The 12,500-nt window shown below is 44.3% G+C and overlaps 1 protein-coding gene across 4 annotated transcripts in view; it reads left to right on the forward strand.

Annotated features, from left to right (window-relative positions):
• The window catches only part of LOC135220477 (phospholipase DDHD2-like), a 171,278-nt gene that overhangs the window by 67,994 nt on the left and 90,784 nt on the right, over nt 1–12,500 (forward strand). For 3 of the 4 annotated variants that reach the window (XM_064257607.1, XM_064257606.1, XM_064257604.1), the window contains exons 6-9: nt 490–627; nt 1,057–1,083; nt 9,184–9,331; nt 9,638–9,747. In XM_064257607.1, the coding sequence (XP_064113677.1) occupies nt 490–627; nt 1,057–1,083; nt 9,184–9,331; nt 9,638–9,747 (423 nt within the window). The remainder of the gene's footprint in view (nt 1–489; nt 628–1,056; nt 1,084–9,183; nt 9,332–9,637; nt 9,748–12,500) is intronic. The other variant, XM_064257605.1, reaches the window with a different exon arrangement.

Here is a 12,500-nt window from a genome sequence, read left to right on the forward strand (position 1 = left end):
TTGTCATTTATAGTTTTTCTAGGCCTAGCCATGTTGGTCAGCTAGTATAATAATAATAATGGATGTACTGTATGTTAATTTATTTTAGATTAAGCATGAGGAGTTCTCTCGCATCTCATTTACAAGTATACAGGTATTGTAAACTCCAGAGAAATAACTGTTACTTGAAATATTCAAGAAAGATGTTTTCATAAGGTTGGTTTGTTATCAGCTTATAGATAAGTGCAATTGTGCTTCATAAATTGTTGTGATTTCTGTCCTGCAGTTGTAACAACAGTAGCACAATACCAGTATTAATAATTCTTATAATTTTTAACAGTTCTTTCCTTTGTGAGGTTAGTTAATGTGTTAATGTATGGGATTCAGTGTACTGTATTATATGATGCTGAGAATTTTTCTAGAAAGTGTTGTAATCGTCAGTGATTATGTCATTGACACAGATTTTAAATATCAGCCCTTGATGAAACCACTCTTGTATTTTTCATTCAGGCAGAATATCGTGATGCGATGATGACGGGCAAATGGCATCGGCAGGTAGATGTGAATGGAGGCGATAGAATTATGATTCATTCTACACGTACAATGATTCATTATGTTGGTTTGGATGGTGATTTTGCCTCTGTCAATGTAAGTTAAAAGTTTTTAGTTGTTTTTGTCGAAAGTTAATCAACTTCATATATTGTAACCCTTACAAACAGTAACTTGTGGTAGGCACAATAATGTTTATACCATTTATGTTCAAAGAAGCACAGTTCTGACATTTTTAATGATAGTCTTCCCAATTTGGATTCATTTTGCAGCTGAATGATAGCTCTATACAGTGACATAAAACAGACCCACCAAAATAGTTTTATATATATGACGAGGATTTAAGAGATATGAAAAAATGTTCTAAAAAAAACTGATACAGTTTGTTTTTGTTCAAAGATACAGCCAGTGCAAGAAGTTTTAATTATAATGAGGGATATGTGCAAAATATGAGTGACAAAGTGGCATTGTTTTTATAGTAAAACAGTGGCACTCCCTCACTCAAAGTCTCATACCCTCTTTTTTCAGAGACATGTACCTCAGATGTTCTTCAAGGTAGAGTACTGAATTTGGATCTGTTTTGTAGCTAAATGAGTGCTCTGTATGGAGAGTCTATATACTGTACTGACATGAAAAAAGGTCCCCTCAAAGAATTTATGTATGTGAAGTAATAATGAGTAGAAGTTAGGAGATATGAGTAAATTTTGCACAGCTTCCTCCAGAAAATTGGCCAAAGGAAAGTTTTTGCATCAAAATTTTTGTTTTCGTACATGAACTTTCCTGTCAGATATATACGTACTTGCTTACGTCTCTGACATCACGACAGAATTCAAAATTCGCGGCACACGCGACAGGTAGGTCAGGTGATCTACCTTACCCGCCGCTGGGTGGCGGTTGTATGAACCAATCCCCCTTTCCAGTCAGATTTTCTGTCGCCGGTTTCGACTACACCTGTGGTCGTTACCTCCTGATAGTTTCATTCGTTTCTCGTTGCCTTGGATATCTTTGGACTGACTTTCGGTGAAGTACCTAATCTTGTTGGCTTGGCATACGCGCTTGTGGATTGTTTTTGGATATTGATTTGGAGTTTTCTTTGATTTCAAGATGTCTGATGTAGAGGTTAAGAAATCTTCTATGTTTAGGGTGTGTTCTATGGATGAATGCAAGGTGAGGCTACCAAAAGCAGCGGTAGATCCTCACACAGTATGCTTGAAGTGTAGGGGTAATGAATGTTCTTTTATTAACCCGTGTAATGAATGTGAGAAGTTGGATGAGGGTGAATGGAAGTCTCTGTCTTCCTACTTAAGGAAGTTGGAGAAAGACAGGGTTAGAAAGGCTTCGTCTAGAAGTTCTAGTAAGTCTCTTGTCAGCGAGTTAGAAGTAGATAATCCTGTCGTAGCAATAGATCCTTCTCCCGTTTCAGCTCCTGCTCCCTGCATCGAACCCGAAGATACGCCTTCGGAAGTGGCAACCATGAGAGCCACGATCCTCAGCATGGAGAAGAAAATTCGTTCGTTGCAAGGTAAGGGTGATAGTGCAAGTGAATTGTGCAGTGGCCCCAGTGCAGTGGAGGGTGCGTCTGATCGGCTCCTTAATGCTTCCAGGCCTAGACCTCTTCCAGACTCCCAGTCCCAGTGGAGGAGGAAAGTCAACAGCCGCAGGAAGGTTAGGGAAGAAACCCCCACCGTCAGGCGTCCCCTCGGTAGATCCTGATGCTCGTTTCCCAGGCTGCCTTAATTCGCGCCAAGAAGGAGGTTTTGCGACAATGCTTCCTCTTCTTCATCGCCTTCGCCTAGAAGAGGATGGAGCGCCTCGGATACCTCTCGACTTTTCCGTTTGAAGAGAGCCTGGAAGGGCGGCCTTGCGCCCTACCTTCCAGCCCAGAGTGTTTTCCGGAGGAGCCTGAGGTGGACTTCAAGAAGCCCAGGAGGGATCAGGAGTACTCGCCTCATAGTAGGCTTCGAACCTCGTCCCCTGTGGAGGAGTTTGTAAGATCTCCGGCTCGGATTCTTGCGGGACTGCAAGCTCAGATTTCGGCTCTTGCTGGCTCCTTGGTGGGAGGCGCTCGTCGTTAGAAGGACGTCTCTCTTCCCGTCAAGAAGTCTAGGCTACCCTCTCCTGGTTTGCCTTCTCAGTCGGAGTCTGCTCTCTCTCCTGTACCAGTGGATAGAGTGAGGCGCTCTTCCCTTGGCAGACACCAGTCGTCTTCCAGGCGCCAGTCGCCCAGGAAGCTCTCTCCTGGTGACATCATTTCTCCCGTGGAACGGGATCAAGCTCCTAGTAGGCGCTCTTCTAAGGATAAGCGCACGGCTTCTACATCTCGCTCCTCTCCGAAGAGCCTTCAATATCCGGATAAGAGAGCCTTCCCCTGCATGGGCACTTCTAGAGACAGGCTCTCTCCTTTTGTCAGACGCCTAGAGCCTGGTAGGCGCTACTCCCCAGGTAGCCGCTCTCCTGCTGACAAGAGCTGTGATCAAGATAGGCGCTACTCTCCTGGTAGGCGCTATTCGCCTGTTAGCCGCTCTGTTCCTGTCAGGCGCAAAGAGCCCGAAAGAAGCCTCTCTTCTGTTAAACAAGCTTTTACAGAGACCCACGCATCTCGATCCAGGTATTTGGATCCTGGTAGACGCCTGTCACCTAGTAGGTGCTCTTCTCCAGGGATTCGCTCTCCTGTTAGTAGGCGCCAAGAGCCTAGCAGGCGCTCCTCTCATTTCAGGCGCAGTTCGCCAGGCAGCCGCTCTCCTCTTGACAGGCGCATAGAGTCTGGTAGGCGCCTTGAGTATAGTAGGCTCTCCTCTCCTAGCAGGCGCTCCCCTTTGGACTCCCATGTTTCTCTGGACAGACGCCAAGAACACTGAGGACTCCCTCATCGGAGTAGGAAGGACTCCTTTGATAGGAGCTCTCCCGAAGCTTTGGCTTCTCCTGATAGGCGCCAGACGGCTGCCAGACGCTCCTCACAGGATAGTCGCACTTCTTTAGAGAAGTCCGTCTGCTCTCGTAAAGAAGTTGAAGGTTCTTCGGTAGATGAGAAGGAACATTCAGACGAGGACTCCTTCTTCAGGAGTTTGGAGACGCGCTTACTCCGGTCGCTCCTCCTTCTCCTCTCTCCTTATTCTCAACATCAAAGAAGACGAAGGTTTCCTCCTGTGTGAGAATGAAACCAACCATCTCAATGAAAAAGGCCTTGAGAGGTTTTGGTGATTGGCTTCTTTCTAAGGAGGAGAAAGGGAAGACTGTTTTTTCTTTCCCTCCTTCCAAGCTTACAGGAAAACTTGGTTTCTGGTATGAGTCTGGAGAACCCCTAGGCCTGGGTCTTCCTTCATCTGTAGACGCGGACTTCTCTTCACTGGTGGATTCCTCCCGACGCTCGGCCCTCTTGTCTGCTAAGACTACCTGGGCGATGAACGAGCTCGACCACCTGATGAAGGGAATGTTCAGTCTTGGAAGTCTTCAACTTCCTTGACTGGTCGTTAGGGGTTTTAGCTAGAAGAACTCAGAACCCGGATTCCCTTTCGCCCGAGGATCTCAACAGTGTCCTTACTTGCATGGACAAGGCAGTGAGAGATGGGTCTAGCGAAGTAGCCTCCCTGTTTGGAGCAGGGGTTATTAAGAAAAGATCGGTCTTCTGCTCTTTTCTGACCAAGTCAGTCTCTCATGCTCAGAGAGCCTCGCTTCTGTATTTGCAGCTTTCGCCTCTTCTCTTTCCAAAGAAGATAATTCAGGACATCTCTGGAGCTATCTCTGCTAAGGCTTACGCAGGATATGCTCGCCCAGTCTGCCCGGAAACCTAGACCGACCTTCCAGACCAAGACTAGGAAGGAGACTCCAGCTAGACAGGAGCCCTTTCGAGGGGGCCCTCCTTCTAGAGCCTCTACCTCAAGAGGTACTAGATCTTTCAAGAGAGGAAGATCCTTCTCACGCTCTTCCAGAGCGAAAAAGTAGGAAAGAAGTCCTCCAGACATCAGTAGGTGCCAGGCTACTAAGATTCGCAGAAGTCTGGGCACAGAGAGGAGCGGACAACTGGTCCCTCTCAATTATCCGAAAAGGATATCTGATTCCCTTCTCAGCAAGACCACCTTTGACGACGACTCCGAGGGAGTTGGTGGCCAAGTACAGGGATCCCATCATGAACCAAGCTCTTACTCTGGCAGTAGAAGAAATGCTAGAGAAAGAGGCGATAGAGCTAGTGAGTGACCCATGCTCAGCGGGCTTTTACAACCGCCTTTTCCTGGTTCCAAAAGCCTCAGGAGGATGGAGACCGGTTCTGGATGTAAGCACCCTGAATTTCTTTGTAGAAAGAGGAAGTTCCGCATGGAAACAACATCCTCAGTGTTGGCGGCTCTTCGTCCAGGGGATTGGATGGTGTCCCTAGATCTTCAGGACGCTTACTTCCATGTGCCGGTCCATCCTTCTTCAAGGAAATACCTCAGGTTCATGATGGGAGGAAGGATATTCCAATTCAGGGCCTTGTGCTTCGGCCTATCACGCCCCTCAGGTTTTCACAGGACTAATGAAAAATGTAGCAAGATGGCTACATTTGGAGGGAGTGAGGGGTGTCCCTTTTACTTGGACGACTGGCTTATCAGAGCCAAGTCACAGAAAAGATGTTGGAGGACCTACAAAAGACCCTTTTCATGGCGAGTTCTCTGGGACTTTTTTTTTGGTGAACTTCCAAAACGTCTCAGTTAATCCCAGTCAAGACCGTATCTATCTGGGGATTTGGATGGTTTCTCTGGATTTTCGGGCTTTTCCATCACCAGAAAGGATAGCCCGATGTTCAGAGAAAGTCACAGCCTTTCTAGAGAAAGACGTATGCACAGCGAGGGGAGTGGATGAGTTTGCTGGGGCAACTCTCCTGTTGGAGCAATTCCTTTCTCTAGGAAGGTTACACCTCAGACCTCTCCAGTTCTTTCTACATCGGAACTGGCGTTGTCTTTCTCAAAACCTAGAGTTCTCCTTCAAGATTTCAAGAGAAATCAAGAAGGACCTCTCTTGGTGGGTGAACCCTCTCAGGTTTGCAGAAGGGATGTCCCTTCACATACCGAACCTCAACTGAGTGTTGTTTTCCGACGCGTCGGAAACAGGTTGGGGAGCGACGCTCGGCTCAAGAGAAGTGTCAGGCACCTGGAAGGAGGAACAGGTGACCTGGCACATCAACAAGAAAGAGCTAATGGCTGTTTGGCTAGGTTTGAAAGCATTCGAGCCCCACGTCCTAGCTTTGACAGTTCAGATAAACTCGGACAACACCACGGCCCTGGCATACATCAGGAAGCAGGGGGAACTCACTCCTTCTCCCTGTACGAGACAGCAAAAGACCTTCTGCTGTGGGCAGAGGAAAGGAAGATCAGCCTCCTTACCAGGTTCGTACAGGGAGAAAAGAACGTCAGAGCAGACCTCCTGAGCAGGAAAGATCAAGTCCTGCCGGCGGAGTGGACGCTTCACGCGGATGTTTGCCAGGACCTGTGGAGATTATGGGGCAGGCCTCACATAGACCTCTTCGCCACAGCCAAGAATGCGAGGATAGACAACTACTGCTCTCCTATATCAGACCCGAGGGCAGTGTCAATAGATGCTTTTCTCCTAGATTGGGAAGGCCTAGACACGTATGCTTTTCCTCCCTTCAAGATACTGGGAGAAACTCTCAAGAAGTTTGCAGCATCGGTAGCAGCAAGGATGACGTTGATAGCTCCTTTCTGGCCCGCACAAGTCTGGTTCACAGAGGTACTGGAATGGTTAGTAGACATTCCGAGATCCCTGCCACAGAGGATCGATCTGCTCAGACAACCCCACTTCGACAGGTATCACAGAAACCTCCCCGCTCTAGGTCTGACTGGCTTCAGACTGTCAAAAGTTTGGTCAGAGCGAGAGGGTTTTCTGCAAGAGCTGCAACAGCTATCGCAGCAGCAAGAAGGCCCTCTACCCTTAGAGTCTACCAATCGAAGTGGGACGTCTTTCAGCGGTGGTGTAGGAACCATCACCTTTCCTCTTCCAGTACCTCTGTAACCCAAATAGCAGATTTCTTACTTTTCCTTAGGGAAAAAGGTGGACTGGCGGTATCAACCATTAAAGGATATCGTAGCATGCTGGCTGCAGTGTTTAGGCACAGAGACCTAAACATTTCAGAAAAAAAGACTTTCATGATCTATAAGATCCTTTGAAACATCCAAGAAGGTTTCGTCAGAGATTCCGAGTTGGAATCTGGATGTAGTGCTGTGTTTCCTTAGGTCCCCTAAGTTCGAACCGCCTCAGTCTGCCTCTTTTAGAGACCTCACGAGAAAGACACTTTTTCTCATGGCCTTGGCTTCTGCCAAAAAGATTAGTGAGCTCCATGCCCTAGAAGGGAGAGTGGGCTTTAAAGGAGATGCAGCGATCTGTGCCTTCCTGCCTTCGTTCTTGGCCAAGAACGAGAACCACTCAAATCCTTGGCCTAGGAGTTTTGAAATCTAAGGTTTATCTGCCCTTGTAGGGGAGGAAGCAGAGAGGTCGCTTTGCCCAGTACAAAGTCTAAAGTTTTATCTTCAGAGGAAGAAGAACAAAATTGAAGGGCAATGAGGTTAGCCTTTGGTGCTCTGTAAGAGATCCAAGGAGGACTTTTATCTAAGAATGCGCTTTCTTTCTTCATCAGAAGCCTGGTGAAAGAAGCACATGTGACATGTGATGAAAGTCAATTCAAGCTCCTGAAGGTCAAAGCTCATGAGGTAAGAGCTATTGCCACTTCATTGACTTTCAATAAGAACATGTTGTTAATTAATATTATGAAAGCTACATTCTGGCGTTGCAACTCAGTCTTCGCGAACCACTATTTGAGAGACGTCAAAATCACGTATGAAAAGTGCTTTGCGTTAGGCCCATACGTATCGGCGGATTCGGTGCTGGGGCAGGGAGCTGAGACATATCCTTTGTAGTGTATTTTTCCCCCTTGTTTAGTTTGTAAGTTTTTTGGTTGTTTGAAAGAGCATGCGGGTAGGCATCTCTTTCATGTCGTATGTCTAACAAAGATTAGATTGGTTAGGTGATCGGTTTATGTTTGAGCTCCTTGCAATGATAGTGATTAGGTTCTGTCATATAAGAGGGCGAATCCCCTTTGACAAGATCCTGCTTGGATTCTATCAAGTAAGCGGATACCAAATCCCTTTGATAGACCCAAAGAGTCTGTCAGCTGTAGGTCACGCCCTCGCTGAAGCTCTTCAGGCAACGCAGACTAGTAGACAGTAACTATGAAGTCTTCTGCCTAAACAGGTAAGAACTCCAATGGTTTATTTTAACCATCCTACAACAGGTGTTGTTTCCCCTTTTTTCCATGTTAGTATTGCTGTCTCTTACCCTCCACCAAGGGTGTCAATCAGCTAAGTATATATCTGACAGGAAAGTTCATGTACAAAAATGTTATTGTTAGTATACAATAAGGTTTTGTACATACTTACCTGGCAAATATATACGATTGATGGCCCGCCCAGCCTCCCCTCAGGAGACAGGTGGAAGAGAAAATCTGGCTGGAAAGGGGGATTGGTTCATACAACCGCCACCCAGTGGCAGGTAAGGTAGATCACCTGACCTACCTGTAGCGTGTGCCGCGAATTTTGAATTCTGTCGTGACGTCAGAGACGTAAGCTAAGTATATATCTGCCAGGTAAGTATGTACAAAACCTTATTGTATACTAACAATAACATTTTTGTTCCAGAATACACCCAGATAAATGACTTAATTATTGCAATGCAAAAAAGTTGGAATTATAACAAGAAAAGTGGGCAAAAATGAATTTCTACAGAGCATGACGTTTTACCCCCAAAAAAGTGGCATTCTCTCTCTCTCTCTCTCTCTCTCTCTCTCTCTCTCTCTCTCTCTCTCTCTCTCTCTCTCTCTCTCTCTCTCTCTCTCTCTCTCTCTCTCTCTCTCTCTCTCTCTTTCTGCATGTCACTTTGTTTCTGTAACTTGCTCCTTTTCAAAGTATGAACTCAATTTACAGTACCACATGTTAAAGTTAATATCCCTTGATAGACTAATGAATATAAATATTTAGAAAAGGAGAGATGCTTCAGTGGACTGGACTGTGTAAAAAAAATACCTTAGGGGGTCTGACTTATTATTATGGAAAGAATATTTTCGAGTGAAGTTGTCTAGGATATTGAGTGAAAGTCTGAATGCCCCTAACTCTGCACTTAAAATTTTATTCAGTGTTTTTTAAATACTGTATCTGTCTTGGTACCCTGAAACATATCAATTGTTGATGGTATTTAAATTATTTTTATGCATATTTCAGCTACCAATCCGGTGGTCCGAAGTTCAAGTCTTGGCTTGGCCAACGCGGAACCAGAGAAATTTATTTCTGGTGATAGAAATTCATTTCTCGATACAGTGTGGTTCTATCCCACAATAAGCTGTAGGTCCCATTGCTAGGTAACCAATTGGTTCCTAGTCACGTAAAAATATCTAATCCTTCGGGCCAGCCCTAGGAGAGCTGTTAATCAGCTCAGTGGTCTGGTAAAACTAAGATATACTTAACTTTATGCATATATCAAAGAAGATACTAATTAGGGCTCTTTATTTACCTCAAAATTCACAGTGCTACTTATCTATGCACACAAGAAAATTTTTAGAAATTGCTATACTAGTGTTGTATAAAGAGTAAATGTTCTGATTTTTCTCACCTTTAGGGATCACATTCTCCTTTAAGTGTCAAGCGTGGAACAGAAGATTTTGAAATTATGGATGGAGAGGCTGATGAAGTTGATCACATTCTATTTTTAGTGCATGGAATTGGATCAGTATGTGATCTCCGCTTCAGAGCTGTTGAGGAGTGTGGTAAGAAACGTTCTTTTTTTCAGTAATCTCTTTCTCTCTCAAAAATGTTATTAAGTGAATTGTTTGTCATAATTAACTTTATTTTTCTTTCTCTCATTCATTTTATAAGGAGAGGTTAAATGATTGGTTTTCTCAGTCTTGGTGTAAAAGATAAGGGAAGAATCATTGAAAGGGAATTTGTACAAATGTTTTGCTACCTAAATGGGTTTGATTTTAATTTTTAATTAATTTCATAAATGATTTTTGTTTTATATTTTAACTGATATTTTGAGTACCCATACAATCAGAGTGTATTGATATTTCCAGTTGATGATTTTCGAAAGCTAGGACACCAGCTGTTGTCCTCTCATTTTAAGCAATCTGTTGATATGGGGATGGTTGGCCGTGTTGAGATATTGCCAGTGTCCTGGCATAAGGTAAGTTTTTTCATTGTTCTCACGTAATTTTCATCAGTTTATAGTCTCTAAGTAACTAACATCTGACAGTAATTCAACACGTACACATAACTTGTGCGGCATTCTTCTTCTTCTTCCCAGCTTTTTCCTCCATTTTTATATGGGGTCGCCGTTTCGGATGAGCCGTTTCCATCTATTTCTATCTTGCACTTCTGCCTCATCAATTCCCTTCTCATGTAATCTCCTCTCACACAGTCCTTCCATCTCTTTCTTGGTCTCCCTCTCTTTCTTCTTCTTGCACCTCCACTCCCATAGTATGTCTCCCAGAGTGGTCCCCTCATCTCTCCTCAACAGGTGTCCATACCATCTCAGCCTCCCCTCCTGCACTTTCATTTGATACTTCCATCCACCACCTAGTGACACCCCCCCTTATGTAGTCATTTCTGATCCTATCCACTCTTGTTACCCCAGACATCCACCTAAGCATTCTCATTTCTGCCACATCCATCTTCTTCTGCTCTGCTTTTCTCATGCTTGCTGTTTCCGTACCATACAGCATTGCTTTCTTAACCAACCGTCTTGTGAAATTTTCCTTTTAACCTAAGCGGGGCACTCTTTTGTCACAAAGAACTCCCGAGGCCGCTCTCCAGTTGTTCCAGCCTGCTGTACCCGATGTTTTACTTCTTCTTCCATACTTCCTCCAGCGTTAACAAGATCCCAAATACTTAAACTTAATCAACTCTCCTTATTTGCTCTCCACCAAGCTGAATACTTTCTCTATCATCCCCCTCAGTGGTGGTACACATATATTCTGTCTTGGATCTACTTATTCTCATTCCTCTGTCCTCCAGTACTTGTCTCCATCTTTCCAATTTCACTTCCAGATCTTTCCCTGCTCTCTTGCACACAGAACCTTCTTCCCTCTAATATCATCCGCATACAATATGTTCCATGGTACTGTCCCTTCCCTTACTTCCTCTATTATAACATCCATCACTATGTTTTAAAATAAAATGGGCTCAGAGCCGACCCCTGGTGTAATCCTACTCTCACCTCAAAACCTTCTGTCTCCCCAACACTGCTCCTCACTCTGGTAAATACATTCCGGTACATCTCTTGTATCAATCGCACATACTTCTCTGGCACCATCTTCTCCCTCAGGCTCCTCCATACCTCTTGTCTCGGGACTCTGTCATAAGCCTTTTCAAGGTCAATGAATACCATATGTAGGTCCCTTTGTCAATTTCCCCGAATTTCTCCATTATTTGCCTCAGACAAAATATACCATCTGTTGTTCCCCTTCCCTTCTAAATCCATCTGCTCTTTACCTATTTGTATTCTTCTCTCAGTCTAGCATCTATCATCCTTTCCAGTATCTTCAAAGTGTGGGACATCAATTTAATGCCCTATAAATTACCACACTCTTGGACATCGCCTTTCCCTTTAAAAATTGGGATCAATATACTCCCACGCCACTCATTTGGTATCTTTCCTGTTCAAGGATCTTTATCATAGATCGTACCAGTATATCCACTCCTTCATCTCCTAATGCTTTTCCATGCCTCCACCGGGATCATGTCTGGTCCGGTTGCCTTCCCATTCTTCATCTTCTTCAGTGCATTTAGTACCTCTTGCCTAGAAAAACCTCATTACCATGCCAATGTTCACTTGCCCATCCTCTCTTATTAGTCTATTATTTTCTTCATTTAACAACTGTTCGAAATATTCTTTCCATCTCTTCACAATGTCTTCCTCCTTTCTAAGCACTACACCCTCTTGATTCTTTATTTGTTTGATGTGTGTTTATATCTTGGTGCTCTTATTTCTAGCCTTTGATAGCTTCATCATCTTCTTTAATCCTTCCTTTGTCCCCAGCTCATTATACACATCATCATACGACTTTGCTTTAGCTTGGGCTACCACCTTTTTCACCACCTTGTTTTTTCTCTCTGTACCTATTTCTGTCTTCCCCACCTGACTGTGACTCTTCCCCATCTTTTTTTTTGTTTTCTTTGCCTCCTTCTTATCTTTTACTACTTTCCTCAATGTCTTCATCCCACCACCAACTATCCTTTTTTTTTTTTTCTTCCCATATGATACCAGATGTCTCTCCTAGCAGCTCCTTTCCATGCCTTCTTATTACTGCTGCATTTCGTGCCCACCATTCTTGAACATCTTCAATCCCTATATCAATATCCTCCAAAACCCTCCTCTTAAACTCTCTCTTCTTATCCCCTTCCTTCTGTAATTCGTACCATTTAATTTTCCTTATCCCTTTAGCTTGTTTTTCTTTCCCTTTTCAACTTCAAGTCCATACATAGCAGCCTGTGTTGGGGGGCTACATGGTCGCCTGGAATAACTTTGTTTGCAGTTCTTGACCTCCACCAGATTTATCCTTTTATACAAGAAATAGTCTATCTGGGAGAATCTTCCCCACTCCTATATGTTATTAGGTGTTCCCTTTTCTTCTCAAAAAATGTGTTTACTATTGCCATGTCGAATGACACAGCAAAGTCCACTACACTCTCTCCTTCTGGGTTTCTCTCCCCAATTCCATGGCCCCCATGCACCCGCCCAATCGCCTCATTTTCACTTCCGACATGGCCATTCAATCTGCCCCAACTATCACCCTCTCATGCTCTTCCAGTTCTTGCATTATTCCATCCATGTCTCTCCAGAAATTTCCCTTCTCTTCCTTCTGTGCAACCAACTTGTGGTGCATATGCGCTTATAATATTCAGAATCTCTCCTCCATACCATATCTTCAATCTGAT

Source organism: Macrobrachium nipponense, chromosome 2 (assembly GCF_015104395.2).
Source record: "Macrobrachium nipponense isolate FS-2020 chromosome 2, ASM1510439v2, whole genome shotgun sequence".
Classification (NCBI taxonomy): Eukaryota; Metazoa; Arthropoda; class Malacostraca; order Decapoda; family Palaemonidae; genus Macrobrachium; species Macrobrachium nipponense.